This window comes from Manacus candei, unplaced genomic scaffold (assembly GCF_025592945.1).
Source record: "Manacus candei isolate 608988 ecotype Guabito, Panama unplaced genomic scaffold, ASM2559294v1 h1tg000261l, whole genome shotgun sequence".
In the NCBI taxonomy this organism is placed as follows: Eukaryota; Metazoa; Chordata; class Aves; order Passeriformes; family Pipridae; genus Manacus; species Manacus candei.
The window spans coordinates 1,214-29,150 of NW_026138309.1; the positions used below are offsets into that span (position 1 = coordinate 1,214).

Consider the following 27,937-nt stretch of genomic DNA (forward strand, 5'->3'; position numbering starts at 1 on the left):
CTCAGGGGCACCGGGATCAGGAAAACGTTGTCCTGGACACGGACCCGGACCCGCAGGGTGGGATTGGGGGTCACTGCTGGATTTGGGATCGCTGCTGGATTTGGGATCACTGCTGGATTTGGGATCGCTGAAGGATTCGGGATCACTGCTGGATTTGGGATCGCTGCTGGATTTGGGATCACTGCTGGATTCGGGGTCGCCGCCGGATTCGGGATCACCGAGGGATCCAGGGGCACTTCAGGATCCGGGATCCCCCCCTGGGCCTCCCCCTCCTCCCCCAGGCCATTCCCAGGCTCCGGGGGGGGCCGGGATCGCCCCGGGGGGACCCTCGGGATCCTCCGGATCCTCCCCTTGATCCCGGCGCTCCCGATCCCGGCGGGATCATCCCGAGGTTCCTCCCGGCGCTGCCGTGGCCTCTTCCTGGCCCCTCGGGAGGATGCCCCCAGGTCGTCCTCCAGCCAGTCCTCCCGCTCCAGGAATTCCCGGGCCGGGATGAGCGCCGGGAGCTGGGAAGGGCCCGGGACGGATCCGGAGCTTCCCGGGGCGGCTCCGGCGCTTCCCAGGATGGATTTGGCGCTTCCCAGGTTCCGGATGGCGGCTCCCAGCTCGTCCTCCTCCTCCTCCTCGGCCTCCGGGAGGCACCGGCGCTTCCTCCCGGGCGAGGGAAGGTCCCCGTGATTCCCGGGAAGGGGAAGATTCCCGGGATTCTCCGGGATCAGTCGCTCGGAAAGCTCCGCGTCGAACAGCGACGACTCCTGCGACGGCTCCGGGGGGGCTTTGGGGACGTCAGAGACCCCTCAAATCACCAGGGGAAGGGGGATAGGAGCCCCCTCTGGGAATTTTGGGAATTCTGGGGACGCCCAATCCCACCTTTTTGGGCCATGGCCTCCCGGAGCAGCCGCTGGGCCGCCCGGCAGCGTTCCCGCGTGTCCCGGTCCAGCTCGGCGCCGTAGGTGCCTTCCCACTCCTGCAGGGTGGCCAGGGGGGTCTGGCCCTGCAAGGGGAGGGGATTTCGGGGGGTCCTGAGGGGGTCCTTGATCCCCTCCTGTCACCTCCAGGACACTTTGTCCCTTCCCTGTCACTTTGGGGACACTTTGGGGACTCCTTGTCCCATCCCTGTTCCCTTGGGGACCATCCCAGGGCAGCCATCAGGGGGATTTGGGGGGTCCCCAGGGGGGTTTAGGGGTCCCTGGGTGGGAGATGAAGACCCCTGGACCCCTCTCTGTCACCTTCAGGACCCCTGTCCCCTCCCTGTCCCATCCCTGTCACTTTGGGGACACTTTGGGGACACTTTGGGGACTCCTTGTCCCATCCCTGTTCCCTCGGGGGACCATCCCGGGGGTCCCAAAGCCAAGGGAAACCCCAGTGTGGGGCCATCAGGGGGATTTGGAGGGGTCCTCAGGGGGGTTTAGGGGTCCCTGGGGGTGGGATGAGGACCCCTGGACCCCTCCCTGTCACCTCCAGGACACTTTGTCCCTTCCCCTGTCACTTTGGGGACACTTTGGGGACACTTTGGGGACTCCTTATCCCATCCCTGTTCCCTTGGGGACCATCCCAGGGCAGCCATCAGGGGGATTTGGGGGGTCCCCAGGGGGTCTCCGGCGTCCCTGGGTGTGGGATGAGGACCCCTGAGCCCTCCCTGTCACCTTCAGGACCCCTGTCCCCTCCCTGTCCCATCCCTGTCACCTTGGGGACACTTTGGGGACTCCTTATCCCATCCCTATTCCCTCAGAGCCCAGTCCGGGGGGTCCCAAGCCTGGGACAGACCCTGGTGTGGGGCCATCAGGGGGATTTGGGGGGTCCCCTGGAGGGGTTTAGGGGTCCCTGGGTGGGAGGTGAAGCCCCCTGTCCCCTCCCTGTCCCCTCCCTGTGCCCACCCTGTCCCCTTGGGGACATCCTTGTCACCTTCTTATCCCATCCCTGTCACCTTCTTATCCATCCCTGCTCCCTCAGTACCCATCCCGGGGGTCCCAAAGCCAAGGCTGTGGGGCCATCAGGGGGATTTGGGGGGTCTCCAGGGGGGTTTAGGGGTCCCTGGGTGGGAGGTGAAGCCCCCCTGTCCCCTCCCCGTGCCCCCCCTGATCCACCCTGGCATTCCAGGCGTGGACACTGGCCCCTCTGGCCAGCAGCAGCCCCTGCTGTGGGGCCATCAGGGGGATTTGGGGGGTCCCCAGGGGGGTTTAGGGGTCCCTGGGTGGGAGGTGAAGCCCCCTGTCCCCTCCCTGTCCCCTCCCTGTCCCTTCCCTGTCACTTTGGGGACACTTTGGGGACTCCTTATCCCATCCCTGCTCCCTCGGGGACCATCCTGGGAGTCCCAAAGCCAAGGAAAATCCCAGTGTGGGGCCATCAGGGGGATTTGGGGGGTCCCCAGGGGGGTTTGGGGGTCCCTGGGTGGGGGGTGAGGACCCCTGTCCCCTCCCTGTCCCCTTGGGGACATCCCTGTCACCTTCTTATCCCATCCCTGTTCCCTCAGTGCCCATCCTGGGGGTCCCAAAGCCAAGGAAAACCCCAGTGTGGGGCCATCAGGGGGATTTGGGGGGTCCCCAGGGGGGTTTAGGGGTCCCTGGGTGGGAGGTGAAGCCCCCTGTCCCCTCCCTGTCCCCTCCCCCTGTCCCTCCCTGACCCACCCTGGCATTCCTGGCGTGGACACTGGCCCCCTCTGGCCAGCAGCAGCTCGGCCACCTGAAAGTGGCCGCAGCTCAGGGCGTCGTGCAGGGGGGTGATGCCCTCGCAGCCCGGACCCCCGGGGTCGTCCAGCGCCCGCCCCCGCCTCCAGCAGCAGCTCCACGATCTCTGGGGGGGGACACGGGGACATTGGCACCCCCCTGGCACCCCATTGTCACCCCATTGTCACCCCCGGGGTCGGGGCACCCCCTCGGCCCATCCCTGTTCCCTCAGGGGGTCCCAAAGCCAAGGAAAACCCCAGTGTGGGGGCCATCAGGGGGATTTTGGGGGTCCCCAGGGAGGTTTAGGGGTCCCTGGGTGTGGGGTGAGGACCCCTTTCCCCCCCTGGTACCCCCATTGTCACCCCATTGTCACCCCATTGTCACCCCCGGGATCGGGGCACCCCCCTGTCCCATCCCTGTTCCCTCAGGGGGTCCCAAGGACAAGGAAAACCCCAGTGTGGGGCCATCAGGGGGATTTTGGGGGGTCCCCAGGGGGGTTTAGGGGTCCCTGGGTGTGGGGTGAGGACCCCTTTCCCCCCCTGGTACCCCATTGTCACCCCATTGGCACCCTCGGGATCGGAGCACCCCCTGTCCATCCCTGTTCTGTCGGGGATCGTCCCGGGGGTCCCAAGGACAAGGAAAACCCCATGAGGGGCCATCAGGGGGATTTTGGGGGTCCTCAGGGGGTTTTGGGGGTCCCTGGGTGTGGGGTGAGGACCCCTGGACCCCCCTGGCACCCCATTGTCACCCCCGGGGTCGGGGCACCCCCTGTCCCATCCCTGTTCCCTCGGGGACCATCCCAGGGCAGCCCCTGCTTTGGGGCCATCAGGGGGATTTGGGGGGACCCCAGGGGGGTTTAGGGGTCCCTGGGTGTGGGGTGAGGACCCCTGTCCCCCCTGGTACCCCATTGTCACCCCATTGTCACCCCATTGTCACCCCCGGGATCGGGGCACCCCCCTGTCCCATCCCTGTTCCCTCAGGGGGTCCCAAGGACAAGGAAAACCCCAGTGTGGGGCCATCAGGGGGATTTTGGGGGGTCCCCAGGGGGGTTTAGGGGTCCCTGGGTGTGGGGTGAGGACCCCTTTCCCCCCTGGTACCCCATTGTCACCCCATTGGCACCCTCGGGATCGGAGCACCCCCTGTCCATCCCTGTTCTGTCGGGGATCGTCCCGGGGGTCCCAAGGACAAGGAAAACCCCATGAGGGGCCATCAGGGGGATTTTGGGGGTCCTCAGGGGGTTTTGGGGGTCCCTGGGTGTGGGGTGAGGACCCCTGGACCCCCCTGGCACCCCATTGTCACCCCCGGGGTCGGGGCACCCCCTGTCCCATCCCTGTTCCCTCGAGGACCATCCCAGGGCAGCCCCTGCTGTGGGGCCATCAGGGGGATTTTGGGGGGTCCCCAGGGGGGTTTAGGGGTCGCTGGGTGTGGGGTGAGGACCCCTGGACCCCCCTGGACCCCTTCCTGTCACTTTGGGGACATCCCTGTCACCTTCTTATCCCATCCCTGTTCCCTCAGGGGGTCCCAAGGACAAGGAAAACCCCAGTGTGGGGCCATCAGGGGGATTTGGGGGGTCCCAGCCCCATTTTGAGGATCCCCAGCCCCATTTTGGGGGTCCCAGCCCCATTTCGAGGACCCCCAGCCCCATTTTGGGGTCCCCCTTCCCATTTTGGGGGTCCCAGCCCCATTTCAAGGACCCCCAGCCCCATTTTGAGGATCCCCCTCCCCATTTCGAGGACCCCCAGCCCCATTTCAAGGACCCCCAGCCCCATTTCGAGGACCCCCAACCCCATTTTGGGAGTCCCCCAGCCCCATTTTGGGGATCCCCCTCCCCATTTTGAGGACCCCCAGCCCCATTTCGAGGACCCCCCTCCCCATTTTGGGGGTCCCCCAGCCCCATTTTGAGGACCCCCAGCCCCATTTTGGGGGTCCCAGCCCCATTTCGAGGATCCCCAACCCCATTTCAAGGATCCCCAGCCCCATTTCGGGGGTCCCAGCCCCCTTTTGGGGGTCCCAGCCCCATTTCAAGGACCCCCAGCCCCATTTTGAGGATCCCCAGCCCCATTTCAAGGATCCCCAGCCCCATTTCGGGGGTCCCAGCCCCATTTCGAGGATCCCCAACCCCATTTCAAGGACCCCCAGCCCCATTTTGAGGATCCCCAGCCCCATTTTGAGGGTCCCCCTCCCCATTTTGAGGATCCCCCTCCCCATTTTGGGGGTCCCAGTCCCATTTTGGGGATCCCCAGCCCCATTTTGGGGGTCCCCCTCCCCATTTTGGGGGTCCCCAGCCCCATTTTGGGGGTCCCAGCCCCATTTCAAGGACCCCCAGTCCCATTTTGGGGGTGTCTCCCCCCATTTTGAGGATCCCCCTCCCCATTTTGGGGGTCCCGCCCCCCCCTCACCGAGGTGTCTGTGGTTACAGGGGGGTGAAGACCCCCAAGGCCCCCCCTCCACCCCATTTTGAGGACCCCCAGCCCCATTTTGGGGGTCCCCCTCCCCATTTTGAGGACCCCCCAACCCCATTTTGAGGACCCCAGCCCCATTTCAAGGATCCCCAACCCCATTTTGAGGACCCCCAGCCCCATTTCGAGGACCCCCAGCCCCATTTTGAGGATCCCCAGCCCCAATTCGGGGGTCTCCCGCCCCATTTTGAGGATCCCCAGCCCCATTTTGAGGACCCCCAACCCCATTTTGAGGACCCCCAGCCCCATTTCGAGGACCCCCAGCCCCATTTTGAGGACCCCCAGCCCCATTTCGAGGACCCCCAGCCCCATTTCAAGGACCCCCAGCCCCATTTTGAGGACCCCCAGCCCCATTTCAAGGACCCCCAGCCCCATTTTGGGGGTCCCCCTCCCCATTTCAAGGTTCTCCAGCCCCATTTTGGGGGTCCCCAGCCCCATTTTGAGGACCCCCCTCCCCATTTCAAGGACCCTCAGCCCCATTTTGGGGTCCCCAGCCCCATTTCGAGGATCCCCAGCCCCATTTTGGGGGTTCCAGCCCCATTTCGAGGACCCCCAGCCCCATTTTGGGGTCCCCCTTCCCATTTTGGGGGTCCCAGCCCCATTTCAAGGACCCCCAGCCCCATTTTGGGGGTCCCCCTCCCCATTTTGGGGGTCCCCCTCCCCATTTTGGGGGTCCCCAGCCCCATTTCGAGGACCCCCAGCCCCATTTTGGGGATCCCCCAACCCCATTTCGAGGACCCCCAGCCCCATTTTGGGGATCCCCCTCCCCATTTTGAGGATCCCCAGCCCCATTTTGGGGGTCCCAGCCCCATTTCGAGGACCCCCAGCCCCATTTTGGGGGTCCCCAGCTCCATTTTGGGGATCATTTTAGGGGTCCCAGTCCCATTTTGAGGACCCCCAGCCCCATTTCAAGGACCCCCAGCCCCATTTTGGGGGTCCCCCTCCCCATTTCAAGGTTCTCCAGCCCCATTTTGGGGGTCCCAGCCCCATTTTGAGGACCCCCAGCCCCATTTCGAGGACCCCCCCTCCCCATTTTGAGGATCCCCAGCCCCATTTTGGGGGTCCCAGCCCCATTTTGAGGATCCCCAGCCCCATTTTGGGGGTCCCAGCCCCATTTTGAGGACCCCCAGCCCCATTTCAAGGACCCTCAGCCCCATTTTGGGGTCCCCAGCCCCATTTCGAGGATCCCCAGCCCCATTTTGGGGGTCCCAGCCCCATTTTGAGGACCCCCAGCCCCATTTCAGGGGTCTCCCTCCCCATTTTGGGGGTCCCCAGCCTCATTTTGGGACTCCCCAGCCCCATTTTGGGACTCCCCAGCCCCATTTTGGGGGTCCCAGCCCCATTTCGAGGACCCCCAGCCCCATTTTGGGGTCCCCCTTCCCATTTTGGGGGGTCCCAGCCCCATTTCAAGGACCCCCAGCCCCATTTTGAGGATCCCCCTCCCCATTTAGGGGGTCCCAGCCCCATTTCAAGGATCCCCAGCCCCATTTTGGGCGTCCCCAGCTCCATTTTGGGGATCATTTTAGGGGTCCCAGCCCCCTTTTGGGGGTCCCAGCCCCATTTCGAGGACCCCCATCCCCATTTTGGGAGTCCCAGCCCCATTTTGAGGACCCCCAGCCCCATTTCGAGGACCCCCAGCCCCCTTTTGGGGGTCCCAGTCCCATTTTGGGGGTCCCAGAGCCCCCTCACCGAGGTGTCCGTGGTTGCAGGCCTCGTGCAGGGGGGTCCATCCGCAGTAATCCCGGGGGTTCACGGGGTGACCCTGGAAAAAGGGGGGACCCCAACCCCATTTAGGGGGGTCGGGGCAGAGGGGGGGGAGACCCCAACCCCCTTTTAGGGGCGCCAGGAGAGACTCCCCCCCCATTTAAGGGCTGGCAGGGGGACCCCAACCCCTTTTTTTGGGGTGTCTGGGGGGGGACCCTCCTGCCTCTTTGGGGGTTTTGGGGACCCACCCGCGGGGTTTTGGGGACCCCAACCCCATTTAGGGGGGGTCGGGACAGAGAGGGGGAGACCCCAACCCCCTTTTAGGGGCGCCAGGAGAGACCCCCCCCCCATTTTGGGGCTGGCAGGGGGACCCCAACCCCTTTTTCTGGGGTGTTTGGGGGGGACCCTCTGGGGTTTTTGGGGTTTTGGGGACCCACCCCCGGGTTTTGGGGACCCCAACCCCATTTAGGGGGGTCGGGACAGAGAGGGGGAGACCCCAACCCCCTTTTAGGGGCGCCAGGAGAGATCCCCCTCATTTTGGGGCTGGCAGGGGGACCCCAACCCCTTTTTTTGGGGTGTCTGGGGGGGACCCTCCTGCCTCTTTGGGGTTTTGGGGACCCCAACCCCATTTAGGGGGGGCCAGGGCAGAGAGGGGGAGACCCCAAAACCCCTTTTAGGGGTGCCAGGAGAGACCCCCCTCATTTTGGGGCTGGCAGGGGGACCCCAACCCCTTTTTCTGGGGTGTTTGGGGGGGACCCTCTGGGGTTTTTGGGGTTTTGGGGACCCACCCCCGGGTTTTGGGGACCCCAACCCCATTTAGGGGGGTCGGGACAGAGAGGGGGAGACCCCAACCCCCTTTTAGGGGCGCCAGGAGAGACCCCCCTCATTTTGGGGCTGGCAGGGGGACCCCAACCCCTTTTTTTGGGGTGTCTGGGGGGGACCCTCCTTCCTCAATGGGGTTTTGGGGACCCCAACCCCATTTAGGGGGGCCAGGGCAGAGAGGGGGAGACCCCAACCCCCTTTTAGGGGTTCAGGGGGCTTTTGGGGGTTCAGGGGGTGTTTTGGGGGTTCAGGGGGGGGGGTTGGGGTCTCCCGTGGGTTCAGGGGTGTTTTTGGGGTTCAAGGGTGTTTTTGGGGTGCCCCAGGGGTTCAGGGGTGTTTTGGGAGTTCAGGGGTGTTTTTGGGGTTCAGGGGGGGGCTTTGAGGTTCAGGGGGGTGTTTTTGGGGTTCAGGGATGTTTTGGGGGTTCAGGGGATGTTTTTGGGGTTCAGGGGTGTTTTTGGGGGTTCCGGGGTGTTTCTGGGGTTCAGGGGGTGGTTTTGGGGTGTTTTTGGGGTTCAGGGGTGTTTTTGGGGTTCAGGGGTGTTTTGGGGTTCAGGGGGTGTTTTGGGGGTTCAGGGGTGGTTTTGGGGTGTTTTGGGGGTTCAGGGGTGCTTTGGGGTTCAGGGGGGTTTCTGGGGTCTCCCCTGGGCTCAGGGGTGTTTTGGGGGTTCAGGGGTGTTTTTGGGGTGCCCTCTGGGTTCAGGGGGGTTTTGGGGTCTCCCCAGGGGTTCAGGGGTGTTTTTGGGGTGCCCACCTGCTGCAGGAGCAGCCTGACCCTTTGGGGGTGCCCCTCGATGCAGGCTCGGTGCAGGGGGTGCTCCCGTGGGCTCAGGGGGGGTTTTGGGGTTCAGGGGTGTTTTTGGGGTTCAGAGGGTGTTTTTGGGGTTCAGGGGTGTTTTTGGGGTGCCCCCCTGGGTTCAGGGGGGATTTTGGGGTTCAGGGGTGTTTTTGGGGTCTCCCCTGGGTTCAGGGGTGTTTTTGGGGTTCAGGGGTGTTTTTGGGGTTCAGGGGTGTTTTGGGGTTCAGGGGTGTTTTTGGGGTCTCCCCTGGGCTCAGGGGGGGTTTTGGGGTTCAAGGGGCTTTTTGGGGTCTCCCTTGGGCTCAGGGGTATTTTTTGGGTTCATGGGTGGTTTTGGGGTTCAGGGGTGTTTTTGGGGTCTCCCCTGGGTCCAGGGGTGGTTTTGGGGTTCAGGGGGTGTTTTTGGGGTTCAGGGGTGTTTTGAGGTTCAGGGGTGTTTTGGGGTTCAGGGGGGTTTCTGGGGTCTCCCCTGGGCTCAGGGGTGTTTTTGGGGTTCAGGGGTGTTTTTGGGGTGCCCTCTGGGTTCAGGGGGGTTTTGGGGTCTCCCCAGGGGTTCAGGGGTGTTTTTGGGGTGCCCACCTGCTGCAGGAGCAGCCTGACCCTGTGGGGGTGCCCCTCGATGCAGGCTCGGTGCAGGGGGGGCTCCCCTGGGCTCAGGGGGGGTTTTGGGGCTCAGGGGTGTTTTTGGGGTTCAGGGGTGTTTTTGGGGTGCCCCCTGGGTTCAGGGGGGTTTTGGGGTCTCCCCTGGGCTCAGGGGGGGTTTTGGGGTTCAGGGGTGTTTTTGGGGTTCAGGGGTGGTTTTGGGGTCTCCCCTGGGTCCAGGGGTGTTTTTGGGGTTCAGGGGGTGTTTTGGGGGTTCAGGGGGTGTTTTTGGGGTGCCCACCTGTTGCAGGAGCAGCCTGACCCTGTGGGGGTGCCCCTCGATGCAGGCTCGGTGCAGGGGGGTCTCCCTTGGGCTCAGGGGGGGGGTTGGGGTTCCGTGGTGTTTCTGGGGTTCAGGGGGTGTTTTTGGGGTTCAGGGGGGTTTTGGGGGTTCAGGGGTGTTTTTGGGGTCTCCCCTGGGCTCAGGGGGTGTTTTTGGGGTTCAGGGGGGATTTTGGGGTTCAGGGGTGTTTTGGGGTTCAGGTGTGTTTTTGGGGTTCAGGGGTGTTTTGGGGTTCAGGGGGGTTTTTGGGTTTCAGGGATGTTTTTGGAGTCTCCTCTGGGCTCAGGGGTGTTTTTAGGGTTCAGGGGTGTTTTTGGGGTGCCCCCTGGGTTCAGGGGTGTTTTTGGGGTTCAGGGGATGTTTTTGGGGTTCCGGGGTGTTTTTGGGGTGCCCACCTGCTGCAGGAGCAGCCTGACCCTGTGGGGGTGCCCCTCGATGCAGGCTCGGTGCAGGGGGGTCTCCCCCCTCTCGTTCCGACGGTTCCACTGCGGGAAAAGGGGGGAATTTGGGGGGGTTTGGGGGATTTGGGGGTTTTTTGGGGGATTTGGGGGGTTTTGGGGTTTGGGGGGACCCCCCCGGGCAACCCCAGAGCACAGGGGGGCACAGCAGGGACCCCCACCCCATTTTGAGGGGTGTCTGGAGACCCCCCCATCCCATTTTGGGGGGGGACAGGGAGGACCCCGACCCGTTTTTGGGGGGGTCAGGGTGAGTCCCCCCCCCCCTTTTTTGGGGTGTTGGGGGAAGGGGGAGACCCCCCCACCCATTTTGGGGGGCACATGAGGACACCCATCCATTTTTGGGGGGCTCTGAGGGTCCCTCCCCCCATTTTAGGGGTCGCTGGGGGTCCCTCCCCCCTATTTTAGGGTCCCTCCCCCCCATTTTAGGGGTCTCTAGGGGTCCTCTCCCCAATTTTTGGGGGTCTCTGGGGGTCCCACCCCCCCATTTTAGGGGGCTCTGGGGGTCCCTCCCCCTATTTTGGGGGCCTCTGGGGGTCCCTCCCATTTTGGGGGCTCTGGGGGTCCCTCTCCCCCATTTTGGGGGGTCTCTGGGGGTCCCACCTCCCCATTTTGGGGTCCCTCCCCCCATTTTAGGGTCTCTGGGGGTCCCTCCCCCCATTTTGGGGGCTCTGGGGGTCCCTCCCCCCTATTTTAGGGATCCCTCCCCCCATTTTTGGGGGGCTCTGGGGGTCCCCCCCTCCATTTTGGGGGGGGCTGGGGGTCCCTCCCCCCACTTTAGGGGTCTCTGAGGGTCCCTTCCCCCAATTTGGGGGTCTCTGGGGGTCCCTCCCCCATTTTGGGGTCCCACCCTCCCATTTTGGGGGACTCTGGGGGTCCCTCCCCCCATTTTAGGGGTCTCTGAGGGTCCCTCCCCCCATTTTAGGGGCTCTGGGCGTCCCTCTCCCCTATTTTAGGGTTTCTCCCCCCATTTTTGGGGGGTCTCTGGGGGTCCCTCTCCCCATTTTAGGGGCTCTGGGCGTCCCTCTCCCCTATTTTAGGGTTTCTCCCCACATTTTTGGGGGGTCTCTGGGGGTCCCTCTCCCCATTTTGGAGTCTCTGAGGGTCCCTCCCCTCATTTGGGGGGCTCTGGGGGTCCCTCCCTCCCATTTTAGGGTCCCTCCCCCCATTTTAGGGGGCTCTGGGGGTCCCTCCCTCCATTTTGGGGTCTCTGAGGGTCCCTCCCCTCATTTGGGGGTCCTACCCCCTATTTTGGGGGTTTTGGAGGTCCCACCCTCCCATTTTGGGGGTCTCTGGGGGTCCTTCCCCCTCATTTTGGGGGGCTCTGGGGGTCCCACCTCCCCATTTTTGGGGGTCTGGGGGTCCTTCCCTCCCATTTTAGGGGGTTCTGGGGGTCCCTCCCCCTATTTTGGGGGCCTCTGGGGGTCCCTCCCCATTTTAGGGTCTCTGGGGGTCCCTCTCCCCATTTTGGGGGTCTCTGGGGGTCCCTCCCCCCATTTTAGGGGTCTCTGGGGGTCCCACCTCCCCATTTTAGGGGCTCTGGGCGTCCCTCCCCCCTATTTTAGGGATCCCTCCCCCCATTTTGGGGTCTCTGGGGGTCCCTCCCTCCATTTTTGGGGGGTCTCTGAGGGTCCCTCCCCCCTATTTTAGGGTCCCTCCCCCCATTTTGGGGTCTCTGGGGGTCCCCCCTCCCCATTTTGGGGTCCCTCCCCCCATTTGGGGGTCTCTGGGGGTCCCACCTTGTTGATCCGGCGCCTCCCGGGGACGCTCTTGGGGTACCCCTCGAGTTCCTCGTCCTCCCCCTCTGGCAGAGACCCCTCCCCACGTCAGAGACCACCCCCAAAGCCCCCTCAGGGACCCCCAAATCCAACCCAGGGGCCCCCAAATCCCCCTCAAATCCCCCTCAGGGACACCCAAAATCCCCCCCAGGAACCCTCAAATCCCCCCTAATTCCCCTCAGGGACCCCCAAATCCACCCCAGGGGCCCCCAAATCCACCCAGGGCCCCCAAAATCCCCCCTGGGGGACCCCAAATTCACCCCAAATCCCCCCAGGGACCCCAAAATCCCCCCCCAGACCCCCCAAGGATGTCCAAAATCCCCCCCAGATCCCCCCAAGGATGCCCAAAATCCCCCCAGGGACCCCCAAAATCCCCCTCAAATCCCCACAGGGACCCCTAAAATCCCCCCCCAAATACCACCAAGAACCCTCATATCCTCCCCAAATCCCGCCAAGGATGCCCAAAATCCCCCCCAGATCCCCCCAGGGACCCCCAAATCCCCCCAAGGACGCCCAAAATCCCCCCCAGATCCCCCCTTGAGCCCCCAAATCCCCCCAAGGATGCCCCAAATCCCCCCCAGATCCCCCCTTGAGCCCCCAAATCCCCCCAAGGATGCCCCAAATCCCCCCCAAATCCCCCCTTGAGCCCCCAAATCCCCCCAGGGACTCCCCAAATCCCCCCCAGGGACCCCCAGATCCCGCCAGGGACCCCCAAAATCCCCCAAATCCCCCCAGGGACCCCCAAAATCCCCCCCCCAGGTGCCCCCTCACCGCTCTCCGACAGCTCCAGCTCACTCTCCTCCTCCTCCTCCTGAGTCTCGGGCTCTTCCTCCTCCTCCTCCTCCTCGTCCCCCTCGTGCCCCCCCAGCCCCCTGAGCAGGGTGAGGGTCTCAGAAGCCCCCTCGGGGTCCCCCCCCCGGAGCTGCTGCGCGTGGAGGAGCCGCAGGATCCGCCTCTGGAATGGGGACCCCAAAAAATCCACCTCAGAACCCCAAAAAGGCCTCCAAGATACCCCAAAGACTCCCCAGACCCCTGCAGGACCCCCAGACACCCCAAAATCCACCTCAGAACCCCAAAAAGGACCCCCAGGTACCCCAAAACTCCTCCAGGACCCCAAGACACTCCAAAAAACCCACCTCAGGACCCCAAAAAGGCCTCCCAGATACCCCAAAGACCCCCCAGACCCCTGCAGGACCCCCAGAGACCCCAAAAAACCCACCTCAGGACCCTAAAAAGGATCCCCAGATACCCCAAAACTCCTCCAGGACCCCCAGACACCCCAAAAAATCCACCTTGGGACCCCAAAAAGGCCTCCCAGATACCCCAAAGACCCCCCAGACCCCTGCAGGACCCCCAGAGACCCCAAAAAACCCACCTCAGGACCCTAAAAAGGATCCCCAGATACCCCAAAACTCCTCCAGGACCCCCAGACACCCCAAAAAATCCACCTCGGGACCCCAAAAAGGCCTCCCAGATACCCCAAAGACCCCCCAGACCCCCTTCAGGACCCCCAGAGACCCCAAAAAATCCACCTCAGGACCCTAAAAAAGACCCCCAGGTACCCCAAAGACCCCCAGATCCCCTTCAGGACCCCCAGACACCCCAAAAAATCCACCTCAGGACCCTAAAAAAGACCCCCAGGTACCCCAAAGACCCCCAGATCCCCTTCAGGACCCCCAGACACCCCAAAAAATCCACCTCAGAACCCCAAAAAGGACCCCCAGGTACCCCAAAACTCCTCCAGGACCCCAAGACACCCCAAAAAACCCACCTCAGGACCCCAAAAAGGCCTCCCAGATACCCCAAAGACCCCCCAGACCCCTGCAGGACCCCCAGAGACCCCAAAAATCCACCTCAGGACCCTAAAAAGGCCTCCCAGATACCCCAAAACTCCTCCAGGACCCCCAGACACCCCAAAAAATCCACCTTGGGACCCCAAAAAGGCCTCCCAGAAACCCCAAAGACCCCCCAGACCCCCTTCAGGACCCCCAGACACCCCAAAAAATCCACCTCAGGACCCTAAAAAAGACCCCCAGGTACCCCAAAGACCCCCAGATCCCCTTCAGGACCCCCAGAGACCCCAAAAAATCCACCTCCGGACCCCAAAAAGGATCCCCAGATACCCCAAAACTCCTCCAGGACCCCAAGACACCCCAAAAAACCCACCTCAGGACCCCAAAAAGGCCTCCCAGATACCCCAAAGACCCCCCAGACCCCTGCAGGACACCCAGGGACCCCAAAAAATCCACCTTGGGACCCCAAAAAGGCCTCCCAGAAACCCCAAAGACCCCCCAGACCCCCTTCAGGACCCCCAGCGACCCCAAAAATCCACCTCAGGACCCCAAAAAGGACCCCCAGGTACCCCAAAACTCCTCCAGGACCCCCAGAGACACCAAAAAATCCACCTCAGGACCCCAAAAAGGCCTCCCAGAAACCCCAAAGACCCCCCAGACCCCCTTCAGGACCCCCAGAGACCCCCAAAAAATCCACCTCAGGACCCCAAAAAGGTCTCCCAGATACCCCAAAGACCCCCAGATCCCCTTCAGGACCCCCAGGGACCCCAAAAATCCACCTCAGGACCCCAAAAAGGACCCCCAGGTACCCCAAAACTCCTCCAGGACCCCCAGAGACACCAAAAAATCCACCTCAGGACCCCAAAAAGGCCTCCCAGAAACCCCAAAGACCCCCCAGACCCCCTCCAGGACCCCCTCAGACACATCAAAGTCCCTCCAGACCCCACAGGGACCCTCCAGACCCCCCAAAAAAGCCCCTCAGAACCTCAAAAAAGCCCCTCAGAAACCCCAAAGACCCCCCCCCAGGACCCCTGGAGACCCCAAAAAACCCATCTCAGGACCCCTAAAACAGCATCCAGAAACCCCAAAGACCCTCTCCAGGACCCCCAGACACCCAAAAAACCCACCTCAGGACCCCAAAAAGGCCTCCCAGAAACCCCAAAGACCCCCCAGACCCCCTTCAGGACCCCCAGACACCCCAAAAAATCCACCTCAGGACCCTAAAAAAGACCCCCAGGTACCCCAAAGACCCCCAGATCCCCTTCAGGACCCCCAGAGACCCCAAAAAATCCACCTCCGGACCCCAAAAAGGACCCCCAGGTACCCCAAAACTCCTCCAGGACCCCAAGACACCCCAAAAAACCCACCTCAGGACCCCAAAAAGGCCTCCCAGAAACCCCAAAGACCCCCCAGACCCCCTTCAGGACCCCCAGACACCCCAAAAAAATCCACCTCAGGACCCTAAAAAGGACCCCCAGGTACCCCAAAACTCCTCCAGGACCCCCAGACACCCCAAAAAACCCACCTCAGGACCCCAAAAAGGCCTCCCAGATACCCCAAAGACCCCCCAGACCCCTGCAGAACCCCCAGAGACCCCAAAAAACTCACCTCAGGACCCTAAAAAGGATCCCCAGATACCCCAAAACTCCTCCAGGACCCCCAGACACCCCAAAAAATCCACCTTGGGACCCCAAAAAGGCCTCCCAGAAACCCCAAAGACCCCCCAGACCCCCTTCAGGACCCCCAGAGACCCCAAAAAACCCACCTCAGGACCCTAAAAAGGTCTCCCAGATACCCCAAAGACCCCCAGATCCCCTTCAGGACCCCCAGGGACCCCAAAAAATCCACCTCAGGACCCCAAAAAGGACCCCCAGATACCCCAAAACTCCTCCAGGACCCCTGGAGACCCCAAAAAATCCACCTCAGGACCCCAAAAAGGACCCCCAGGTACCCCAAAGATCCCCCTGACCCCACAGGGACCCCCCAGACCCCGTTTAGGATCCCCTCAGACCCCACAGAGACCCCCCAGACCCCACAGGGACTCCCCAGACCCCCCAAAGTTCCCCTGTAGGACCCCCAGAAACCCCAAAAAATCCACCTCAGAACCCCAAAAAGGAACCCAGATACCCCAAAGACCCCCCAGACCCCCTTTAGGATCCCCTCAAGACCCCACTGGGACCCCCCAGACCCCACAGGGACCCCCTCCAGGACCCCCAGACACCCCAAAAAATCCACCTCAGGACCCCAAAAAGGCCTCCCAGATACCCCAAAGTCCCCCCAGACCCCACAGGGACCCCCCAGACCCCCTTTAGGATCCCCTCAGACCCCACAGAGACCCCCCAGACCCCACAGGGACTCCCCAGACCCCCCAAAGACCCCCTGCAGGACCCCAAAGATCCCCTTAGGACCCCTAGAGACCCCAAAAAATCCACCTCAGGACCCCAAAAAAGGCCTCCAGATCCCCCAAAGTCCCCCCCAACCCCCCCAAAAGCTCCCCCAAACCCTCCCCAGACATCCCAAAACCCCTCCAGAGACCCCAAAGCCCCCCCAGCTCCCCCAAAAGCTCCCCCAAACTCCCACCCAGACACCCCAACCCCCCCCCAAAGACCCCAAAGCCCCCACAGAAACCCCAAAGCCCCCCCAGCTCCCCCAAAAGCCCCCACAAACCCTCCCCAGACACCCCAAAACTCCCTCCAAAGACCCCAAAGCCCCCACAGAAACCCCAAAGCCCCCTCAAAAACCCCCCAGACACCCCAACCCCCCCCAAAGACCCCAACCCCCCTTCGAAACCCCAAAGCCCCTCCCAGTTCCCCCAAAAGTCCCCCCAACCCCCCCCAGACACCCCAACCCCCCCCCCCCAGAGACCCCAAACTCCCCCCTAGAGACCCCAACCCCCCCCAGCCATCCCAACCCCCCCCCAGACACCCGAAAAGCCCCCCCAGCTCTCCCAAAAGCCCCCCCAACCCCCCCCCAGACACCCCAAAACCCCCCCAGGCCCTCCAAAAGCCCCCCCAAAACCCCCCCAGGCCCCCCCAGAGACCCCAAAGCCCCCCCAGCTCCCCCAAAAGCCCCCCCAACCCCTCCCCAGGCACCCCCAAACCCCCCCCAGACTCCCCCAAACCCTCCCAAAACCCCCCCAAAAGCCCCCCCAACCCCCCCCAGAGACCCCAAAACCCCCCCCAGAGACCCCAAAGCCCACCCAGCCCCCCCCAAAAGCCCCCCCAACCCCTCCCCAGGCACCCCCAAACCCCCCCCAGACTCCCCAAAACCCCCCCAGACACCCCAAAACCCCCCCAAAAGCCCCCCCAACCCCCCTCAGAGACCCCAAAACCCCCCCTGAGACCCCAAAGCCCCCCCCAGAGACCCCAAAGCCCCCCCAGCTCTCCCAAAAGCCCCCCCAACCCCTCCCCAGACACCCCCAAACCCCCCCCAGACTCCCCAAATCCCCCCCAGACACCCCAAAACCCCCCCAAAAGCCCCCCCAACCCCCTCCCAGAGACCCCAAACCCCCCCCCTAAGACCCCAAAGCCCCCCCAGGCCCCCCAAAAGCCCCCCCAAACTCCCCCAGACACCCCAAAACCCCCCTCAAAGACCCCAAAGCCCCCCCCAGAGACCCCAAAACTCTCCCCAGAAACCCCAAAGCCCCCCCAGACATCCCAAAACCCCCCCAAAAGCCCCCCCAACCCCCTCCCAGAGACCCCAAAACCCCCCGTAAGACCCCAAAGCCCCCCCCAGAGACCCCAAAGCCCCCCCAGCTCTCCCAAAAGCCCCCCCAACCCCTCCCCAAGCACCCCCAAACCCCCCCCAGACTCCCCAAACCCCCCCCAGAGACCCCAAAACCCCCCCGAGAGACCCCAAAGACCCCCCCATAGACCCCAAAACCCCCCCCTAAGACCCCAAAGCCCCCCCAGGCCCCCCAAAAGCCCCCCCCAACTCCCCCAGACACCCCAAAACCCCCCTCAAAGACCCCAAAGCCCCCCCAGACATCCCAAAACCCCCCCAAAAGCCCCCCCAACCCCCTCCCAGAGACCCCAAAACCCCCCAGAGACCCCAAAACCCCCCGTAAGACCCCAAAGCCCCCCCAGCTCTCCCAAAAGCCCCCCCAACCCCTCCCCAGGCACCCCCAACCCCCCCCCAGACTCCCCAAAACCCCCCCAGACACCCCAAAACCCCCCCAAAAGCCCCCCCAACCCCCTCCCAGAGACCCCAAAACCCCCCCCCTAAGACCCCAAAGCCCCCCCAGGCCCCCCAAAAGCCCCCCCAAACTCTCCCAGACACCCCAAAACCCCCCTCAAAGACCCCAAAGCCCCCCCCAGAGACCCCAAAACTCCCCCCAGAAACCCCAAAGCCCCCCCCAGGTACCCCCAAAACCCCCCCAGAGACCCCAAAAGCCCCCCCCAGACCCCCTCCCCAAAGACCCCAAAGCCCCCCGGAGACCCCAAACTCCCCCCTAGAGACCCCAACCCCCCCCCAGCCATCCCAAACCCCCCCAGAAACCCCAAAGCCCCCCCAGCTCTCCCAAAAGCCCCCCCAACCCCTGCCCAGACACCCCAAACCCCCCCCAGAGACCCCAAAGCCCCCTCCCTGAGACCCCAAAGTCCCTCTCAGCCCCCCCAAAAGTCATCCAGGCCCCCCAAAAGCCCCCCCAGCTCCCCCAAAAGTCCCCCCAATACCCCCCCAAGAGACCCCAAACCCTCCCCCAGACACCCCAACCCCCCCCCTAGAGACCCCAAAGCCCCCCAAGCCCCCCCCAGACACCCCAAAACCCCCCCCAGAGACCCCAAACTCTCCCCTAGAGACCCCAACCCCCCTCCCAGCCATCCCAACCCCCCCCCAGAGACCCCAAACTCTGCCCCAGAGACCCCAAAGCCCCTCCAGAGACCCCAAAGCTCCCCCAGCTCCCCCAAAAGTCCCCCCACACCCTCCCCAGACACCCCAAACCCCCCCCCGAGACCCCAAAGCCCCCCCAGAGACCCCAAAGCCCCCCCAGAGACCCCAAAACCCCCCCGAGAGACCCCAAAGACCCCCCCATAGACCCCAAAACCCCCCCCAGAGACCCCAAAACCCCCCCCCGAGACCCCAAAGGCCACCCCAGAGGCCCCAAAACCCCCCCAGAGACCCCAAAGCCCCCCCCAAATCCCCCCCTACCTGCAGTTTGGGGTCCCCAGCGGCCTGTGCCCGTTGTAGGGCCGTGGTCAGGGGGGGCACGACCTCGGCCGGGCCACGGCCCCCCTCGGACAGGGCCAGGGCCACGTTCAGCCACGTCCGGCACTCCTGGGATAATGGGAATGGTGGGAATGGTGGGAATGATGGGAATGGGAATGATGGGAATGATGGGAATGGTGGGAATGATGGGAATGATGGGAATGGGAATAATGGGAATCATGGGAATTATGGGAATAATGGGGATGGGAATAATGGGGATAATGGGAATCATGGGGATAATGGGAATGATGGGAATAATGGGAATGGGAATAATGGGAATGATGGGAATGATGGGAATAATGGGAATGATGGGAATGATGGGGATGATGGGAATGATGGGGATAATGGGGATGGGAATAATGGGGATAATGATGGGAATGATGGGAATGGGAATGATGGGAATGATGGGGATAATGGGAATGGGAATGGGGATAATGGGGATAATGGGGATAATGGGGATAATGGGAATGATGGGAATGATGGGAATGGAAACCACGGCCCCCCTCAGACAGGGCCAGGGCCACGTTCAGCCACGTCCGGCACTGCTGGGATAACGGGAATGGTGGGAATGGGAATGATGGGAATGGTGGGAATGATGGGAATGATGGGAATGGTGGGAATGGTGGGAATGATGGGAATGGGAATGATGGGAATAATGGGAATGGGAATAATGGGAATCATGGGAATTATGGGAATAATGGGGATGGGAATAATGGGGATAATGGGAATCATGGGGATAATGGGAATGATGGGAATGATGGGAATGGGAATAATGGGAATGATGGGAATAATGGGAATAATGGGAATGATGGGAATGATGGGGATGATGGGAATGATGGGGATAATGGGGATGGGAATAATGGGGATAATGATGGGAATGATGGGAATGGGAATGATGGGAATGATGGGGATAATGGGAATGGGAATGATGGGGATAATGGGAATGGGAATGGGGATAATGGGGATAATGGGGATGATGGGAATGGGAAACCACGGCCCCCCTCGGACAGGGCCAGGGCCACGTTCAGCCACGGCCGGCACTGCTGGGATAACAGGGACAATGGGAATGGTGGGAATGATGGGAATGGTGGGAATGGGAATGATGGGAATGGTGGGAATGATGGGAATGATGGGAATGGGAATGATGGGAATGGTGGGAATGGGAATGATGGGAATGGTGGGAATGGTGGGAATGATGGGAATGATGGGGATAATGGGGATAATGGGAATAATGGGAATGATGGGAATGGGAATGATGGGGATAATGGGAATGATGGGAATGATGGGAATGGTGGGAATGGTGGGAATGACGGGAATGGGAGTGATGGGAATGGTGGTAATGATGGGGATAATGGGAATGGGAGTGATGGGAATGATGGGGATAATGGGAATGATGGGGATAATGGGAATGGGAGTGATGGGAATGATGGGGATAATGGGAATGATGGGGATAATGGGGATAATGGGGATAATGGGGATAATGGGAATGATGGGAATGGTGGGAATGGGAATGATGGGGATAATGGGAATGATGGGAATGGGGATAATGGGAATAATGGGAATAATGGGGATAATGATGGGAATAATGGCAATGATGGGAATGATGGGAATAATGGGAATGATGGGAATGATGGGAATGATGGGGATAATGGGGATAATGTGGATAATGGGAATGATGGGAATGATGGGAATGATGGGAATGATGGGGATAATGGGGATAATGGGGATAATGGGAATGATGGGGATAATGGGGATAATGGGGATAATGGGGATAATGGGAATGATGGGAATGATGGGAATGGGGATCATGGGAATGGTGGGAATGATGGGAATGGTGGGAATGATGGGAATGATGGGAATGATGGGGATAATGGGGATAATGGGGATAATGGGGATGATGGGGATAATGGGGATGGGAAACCACGGCCCCCCTCGGACAGGGCCAGGGCCACGTTCAGCCACGGCCAGCACTGCTGGGAATGGGAATGATGGGAATGATGGGAATAATGGGAATGATGGGAATGATGGGGATGATGGGAATGATGGGGATAATGGGGATGGGAATAATGGGGATAATGATGGGAATGATGGGAATGGGAATGATGGGAATGATGGGGATAATGGGAATGGGAATGATGGGGATAATGGGAATGGGAATGATGGGGATAATGGGAATGGGAATGGGGATAATGGGGATAATGGGGATGATGGGAATGGGAAACCACGGCCCCCCTCGGACAGGGCCAGGGCCACGTTCAGCCACGGCCGGCACTGCTGGGATAACGGGAATGGGGTGGGAGTGGAAGAGGGAATAGGATTGGGAGTGGGGGTGGGAGAGGGAATGGGGGCAGGGATTGGGAATGGGGTCAGGGAGCAGGAATGGGGTCAGGGATTAGGAATGGGAATGGGGTCAGGAATGGGGGTCAGGGATGGGGAATGGGATCGGGAATGGGATCAGGAATGGGATCAGGAATGGGATCAGGAATGGGGGTCAGGAATGGGATCAAGAATGGAGGTCAGGGATCGGGAATGGGATCAGGAATAGAGCTCAGGTGTCAAAATGGGATCAGGAATGGGGTCAGGGATCAGGAATGGGATCAGGAATGGGGGTCAAGGATTGGGAATGGGATCAGGAATGGGATCAGGAATCAGGAATGGGGGCAAGGGGGGTCAGGGATCAGGAATGTGATCAGGAATGGGAGTTAGGGATCAGGAATGGGGGTCAGGAATGGGAGTCAGGGATCAGGAGTGGGATCAGGAATGGGATCAAGGATCAGGAATGGGGACAAGGGGGGTCAGGATTGGGAATGGGGGCAAGGGGGGTCAGGATCGGGAATGGGATTGGGAATGGGGGTCAAGAATCAGAAATGGGGGCAAGGGGGGTCAGGGATCAGGAATGGGACCAGGAATGGGATCGGGAATGAGGGTAAGGGATGGGGAATGGGATCAGGAATGGGGGTCAGGGATCAGGAATCAGGAATAGGATCAGGAACGAGATCAGAAATCAGGAATGGGATCAGGAATGGGGGTCAGGAATCAGGAATGGGATCAGGAATAGAGACCAGGGATCAAAATGGGATCAGGAATGGGAGTCAGGAATGGGGGTCAGGGATCAGGAATGGGATCAGGAATGGGGGTCAGGGATTGGGAATGGGATCAGGAATAGGGGTTAGGAATCAGGAATGGGATTGGGAATGGGGGTCAGGAATCAGGAATGGGATCAGGAATGGGATCGGGGATGGGATCAGGGATCAGGAATGGGGGCCAGGGGGGTCAGGGATCAGAAACAGGATCAGGAATGGGGGTCAGGGATGGGGAATGGGATCAGGAATGGGGGTCAGGAATCAGGAATGGGATCAGAAATGGGGGTCAGGGGGGGTCAGGGATCAGGAATGGGATCAGGGATGGGATCAGGAATGGGGGTCAGGGATTGGGAATGGGATCAGGGATGGGGTCAGGAATGAGGGTCAGGGATCAGGAATGGGGGTCAGGGATTGGGAATGGGATCAGGAATGGGGTCAGGGATCAGGAATGGGATCAGGAATGGGGGTCAGGGATCAGGAATGGGATCAGGAATGGGGGTCAGGGATCAGAAATGGGGGTCGGGGGGGTCAGGGATGAGGAATGGGATCGGGAATGGGGGTCAGGGATCAAAATGGGATCGGGAATGGGGGTCAGGGATCAGGAATGGGATCAGGAATGTGGGCAAGGGGGGGTCAGGGCTGGGGAATGGGATCAGGAATGGGGGTCAAGGATTGGGAATGGGTCAAAGGGGGTCAGGGCTGGGGAATGGGATCAGGAATCAGGAATGGGATCAGGAATCAGGAATGGGATCAGGAATAGGGGTCAGGGATCAAGAATGGAGGTCAGGAATGGGGGACAGAGATCGGGAATGGGGGTCAGGGATCAGGAATGGGGGCAAGGGGGGGTCAGGGATGGGGAATGGGGTCAGGAATTGGGACTGGGATCAGAAATGGGATTGGGAATGGGACAAGGAATGGGGTCAGGAATGGGGAATGGGATCAGGAATGGGGTCAGGGATTGGAAATGGGGTCAGGGCTGGGGACTGGGATGGGGAATGGGGTCCAGGGCTGGGGACTGGGATGGGGAATGGGGTCCAGGGATCAGGACTGGCCCCCCAAACCCCCCTGTCCCACCTCCAGGGGGTCCCCCCGGCGCAGCTCCAGCTCCCGCCGGTAGTGCAGGACGGCCCGGGAAGGGTCCCGGAGATCCCGGAACGTGGTGGCCAAGGACACGTGGATCACGGCCAGGTCCCGCCCCGGCATGCCCAGAGCCTGGGCCAGGCTCAGCTGGGACCCCAAAACCCCCTGTCAGCGCTGGGGACCCCCCAAAACCCCCCCTGTGGAGCAGGGACAGATCCCACAAATCCCATCCTACAAATCCCATCCCATCCCATCCATCCCATCCCATCCCACAAATCCCATCCTACAAATCCCATCCCATCCCCTCCCATCCATCCCATCCCATCCATCCCATCCCATCCATCCCATCCCACAAATCCCATCCCATCCCATCCCATCCCACCCCATCCCATCAATCCCATCCCATCCCATCCCATCCCATCCATCCCATCCCATCCCATCCCATCCCATCCCATCCCATCCCAGTGTTCCCAAAGCCTGGGTTGGGATCAGCTGGGACCCCCATAGACCCCTGTCAGTGCTGGGGACCCCCCAAACCCCCCCTGTGGAGCAGGGACAGATCCCACAAATCCCATCCCACAAATCCCATCCCATCCCATCCCATCCCATCCCATCTCACAAATCCCATCCCATCCCACAAATCCCATCCCACAAATCCCACCCCATCCCATCCCATCCCATCCCATCCATCCCATCCCACAAATCCCATCCCATCCCATCCCATCCCACCCCATCCCATCAATCCCATCCCATCCCATCCCATCCCATCCATCCCATCCCATCCCATCCCATCCATCCCATCCCATCCCATCCCATCCCATCCATCCCATCCCATCCCATCCCATCCATCCCATCCCATTCCCATCCCATCCCATCCCATCCCATCCCATCCATCCCATCCCATCCCATCCCATCCCATCCATCCCATCCCATCCCATCCCATCCCATCCCATCCCATCCCATCCCATCCCATCCCATCCATCCCATCCCATCCCATCCCATCCCATCCATCCCATCCCATCCCATCCCATCCCATCCCATCCCATCCCGGCATTCCCAGAGCCTGGGCCAGGCTCAGCTGGGACCCCAAAACCCCCTGTCAGTGCTGGGGACCCCCCAAAACCCCCCCAAAACCCCCCTGTGGAGCAGGGACAGATCCCACAAATCCCATCCTACAAATCCCATCCCATCCCATCCCATCCCATCCCAGTGTTCCCACGGCCTGGGTCGAGATCAGCTGGGACCCCAAAACCCCCTGTCAGCGCTGGGGACCCCCCAAAACCCCCCCAAACCCCCCCCTGTGGAGCAGGGACAGATCCCATCCCATCCCATCCCACCCCACAAATCCCATCCCATCCCACAAATCCCATCCCATCCCATCCCATCCCATCTATCCCATCCCACAAATCCCATCCCACAAATCCCACCCCATCCCACAAATCCCATCCCATCCCATCCCATCCCATCCCATCCCATCCCATCCCAGCAGCCCCACAGCCTGGGCCAGGCTCAGCTGGGACCCCAAAACCCCCTGTCAGCACTGGGGACCCCCCAAAAACCTGGGGATCCCCCATGGACCCCCCAAACCCCCCCCTGTGGAGCAGGGACAGATCCCACAAATCCCATCCCATCCCATCCATCCCATCCCATCCCATCTCGGCATTCCCAGAGCCTGGGTTGGGATCAGCTGGGACCCCCCAAAACCCCCTGTCAGTGCTGGGGACACCCCAAAAACCTGGGGATCCCCCATGGACCCCCCAAAACCCCCCCTGTGGAGCAGGGACAGATCCCATCCCATCCCAAAAATCCCATCCCACAAATCCCATCCTGGCATTCCCAGAGCCTGGTTGGGATCAGATGGGACCCCAAAACCCCCTGTCAGTGCTGGGGACCCCCCAAAACCCCCCCAAAACCCCCCCCTGTGGAGCAGGGACAGATCCCATCCCATCCCACCCCACAAATCCCATCCCATCCCATCCCACAAATCCCATCCCATCCCATCCCATCCCATCCCACAAATCCCATCCCACAAATCCCATCCCATCCCACAAATCCCATCCCATCCCATCCCATCCCATCCCACAAATCCCACCCCACAAATCCCATCCCATCCCATCCCACAAATCCCATCCCATCCCATCCCATCCCACAAATCCCATCCCATCCCATCCCACCCCATCCCATCCCATCCCATCCCATCCCATCCCATCCCATCCCATCTCAGCATTCCCAGAGCCTGGGCCAGGCTCAACTGGGACCCCCAAAACCCCCTGTCAGTGCTGGGGATCCCCCAAAACCCCCCCAAAACCTGGGGACCCCCCATGGCCCCCCAAAACCCCCCCACCCCCCAAAAAGTCCCTCTAGACCCTGAAAAAGTCCTCCCCAGACCTCCAAAAACATCCTTAAACCCCCCAAAAAGCCCCCTCAGACCCCCCAAAAATCCCCCCAGACCCCCAAAAGAGCTTCCCCCAGACCCCAAAAGCACCCCCAGACCCCAAAAGCCTCACAACAGCCCCCAAAAAGCCCCCCCAGTCCCCCCAAAAAGCTCCCCAAGCTCCCTAAAAAGCCCCCCAAGACCCCAAAAAAGCCCCCCTAGACCCCAAAAAAGTCCCCCCAGACCCCCAAAATGCCCCCCAAACTCCCCCAAAGCCCCCCCAGACCCCCCCAAAACCCCCTTAAATCCCCCAAAAAGCCCCCCCAAACTCTCTCAAAGCCCCTCCAGACCCCCCCAAACCCCCTTAAATCCCCCCAAAAACCCCCCCAGACCCCCCTAAACCCCCTTACATCCCCCCAAAAGCCCCCCCAAACTCCCTCAAAGCCCCCCCCGACCCCCCCAAACCCCCTTAAATCCCCCCAAAAACCCCCCCAGAACACCCCAAACCCCCTTACATCCCCCCAAAAGCCCCCCCAGACCCCTCAAAGCCCACCCAGACCCCCCTAAAGCCCCTTAAATCCCCCCAAAAGCCCCCCCAAACTCCCTCAAAGCCCCCCCAGACCCCTCAAAAACCCCCTTAATCCCCCAAAAGCCCCCCCAAACTCCCTCAAAGCCCCTCCAGACCCCCCCAAACCCCCTTAAATCCCCCAAAAGCCCCCCCAAACTCCCTCAAACCCCCCCAGACCCCCTTAAGTCCCCCCCAAAGCCCCACCAAACTTCCTCAAACCCCCCCAGACCCACTTAAGTCCCCTCAAAAGCCCCCCCAAACTCCCTCAAAGCCCCCCCAGACCCCCCTAAACCCCCTTACATCCCCCCAAAAAAGCCCCCCCAGACCCCTCAAAAACCCCCAGACCCCTCTAAACCCCCCCCAAAAAGCCCCCCCAAACTCCCTCAAAGGCCCCCCAGGCCCCCCAAACCCCCTTAAATCCCCCAAAAGCCCCCCCAAACTCCTTCAAAGCCCCCCCAGACCCCCCCAAACCCCCTTAAATTCCCCAAAAACCCCCTTAAATCCCCCCAAAACCCCCTTAAATCCCCCCAAAAGCCCCCCAAACTCCTTCAAAGCCCCCCCAGACCCCCCCAAACCCCCTTAAATCCCCCCAAAAACCCCCTTAAATCCCCCCAAAACCCCCTTAAATCCCCCAAAAAGCCCCCCCAGGCCCCCTCAAATCCCCCCAAAAGCCCCCCAAACCCCCTTAATCCCCCCAAAATCCCCCCAAACTCCCTCAAAGTCCCCGCAGACCCCCCCAAACCCCCTTAAATCCCCCAAAAAGCCCCCCCAGATCCCCCCAAAAACCCCCTTAAATCCCCTCAAAGCCCCTCCAGAACACCCCAAACCCCCTTAAATCCCCCCAAAAGCCCCCCCAAACTCCCTCAAAGCCCCCCCAGGCCCCCCCAAACCCTCTTAAATCCCCCCAAACCCCCCCCAGACCCCTCAAAAACCCCCTTAATTCCCCCCAAAAGCCCCCCCAAACTCCCTCAAAGCCCCCCCAGACCCCCCTAAACCCCCTTACATCCCCCCAAAAGCCCCCCCCAACTCCCTCAAAGCCCCCCCAGACCCCCCCAAACCCCCTTAAATCCCCCCAAAGCCCCCCCAGACCCCCCCAAACCCCCTTAAATCCCCCCAAAAGCCCCCCCAGAGCCCCCCAAACCCCCTTAAATCCCCCCAAAAGCCCCCCCGAGCCCCCCACCTGTCTCTGGTAGTGCTCCAGGGCCCGGGGGAAGTCCCCGTGGCGGGCGAAGGTGTCCCCGAGGCGCTCGCACAGGGACACCCCCGAGGGGTCACCGGGGGGCACTCGGGACAGGGACTGCAGCAGACGGGTCACCCGGGTGGCTGGGGGGACAGGGGACAGTCAGGGGTCAGTCAGGGGACAGGGGGACAGTCAGGGGTCATCAGGGGGACAGTCAGGGGACAGTCAGGGGTCATGGGGACAGTCAGGGGTCATCAGGGGGCACTCGGGACAGGGACTGCAGCAGACGGGTCACCCGGGTGGCTGGGGGGACAGGGGACAGTCAGGGACAGTCAGGGGACACTCAGGGACAGGGGGGGACATGGGGACAGTCAGGGGACAGTCAGGGGTCAGTCAGGGGTCATGGGGACAGTCAGGGGTCAGTCAGGGGTCAGGGGGACAGTCAGGGGACACACGGGACAGGGACTGCAGGAGACGGGTCACCCGGGTGGCTGGGGGGACAGGGGACAGTCAGGGGACAGTCAGGGGACAGTCAGGGACAGTCAGGGGACAGTCAGGGGACAATCAGGGACAGTCAGGGGACAGTCAGGGGACAATCAGGGGTCAGGGGGACAGTCAGGGACAGGGGGACAGTCAGGGACAGGGACTGCAGGAGACGGGTCACCCGGGTGGCTGGGGGGACAGGGGACAGTCAGGGACAGTCAGGGGACAGTCAGGGACAGTCAGGGGACACGGGGACAGTCAGGGACAGTCAGGGGACACGGGGACAGTCAGGGGACAGGGGGACAGTCAGGGACAGGGGGGGCAGGGGGACAGTCAGGGACAGGGGGACAGACGGGACAGGGACTGCAGCAGACGGGTCACTCGGGTGGCTGGGGGGACAGGGGACAGTCAGGGACAGTCAGGGGACAGGGGACAGTCAGGGACAGTCAGGGGACAATCAGGGACAGTCAGGGACAGGGGCAGTGACAGCTGGGGGGTCATGGGGACAGTCAGGGGTCATCGGGGGGCACACGGGACAGGGACTGCAGGAGACGGGTCACCCG

The 27,937-nt window shown here is 61.9% G+C and overlaps 1 protein-coding gene across 1 annotated transcript; it reads right to left on the minus strand.

The window, feature by feature from the left end:
* LOC127464709 (tonsoku-like protein) lies at positions 1 to 27,088 on the minus strand (the record flags this gene model as incomplete). The annotated part of the gene is made up of 7 exons (XM_051775174.1): positions 26,892 to 27,088; positions 22,764 to 22,916; positions 18,550 to 18,675; positions 12,469 to 12,563; positions 2,683 to 2,791; positions 871 to 994; positions 1 to 775 (listed from the first exon to the last, which is right to left on the minus strand). Coding segments are annotated over exons 2-7 (1,358 nt in total), but the record flags the coding sequence as incomplete, so codon positions are not given.
* Between the last annotated feature and the right edge of the window lie 849 nt (positions 27,089 to 27,937).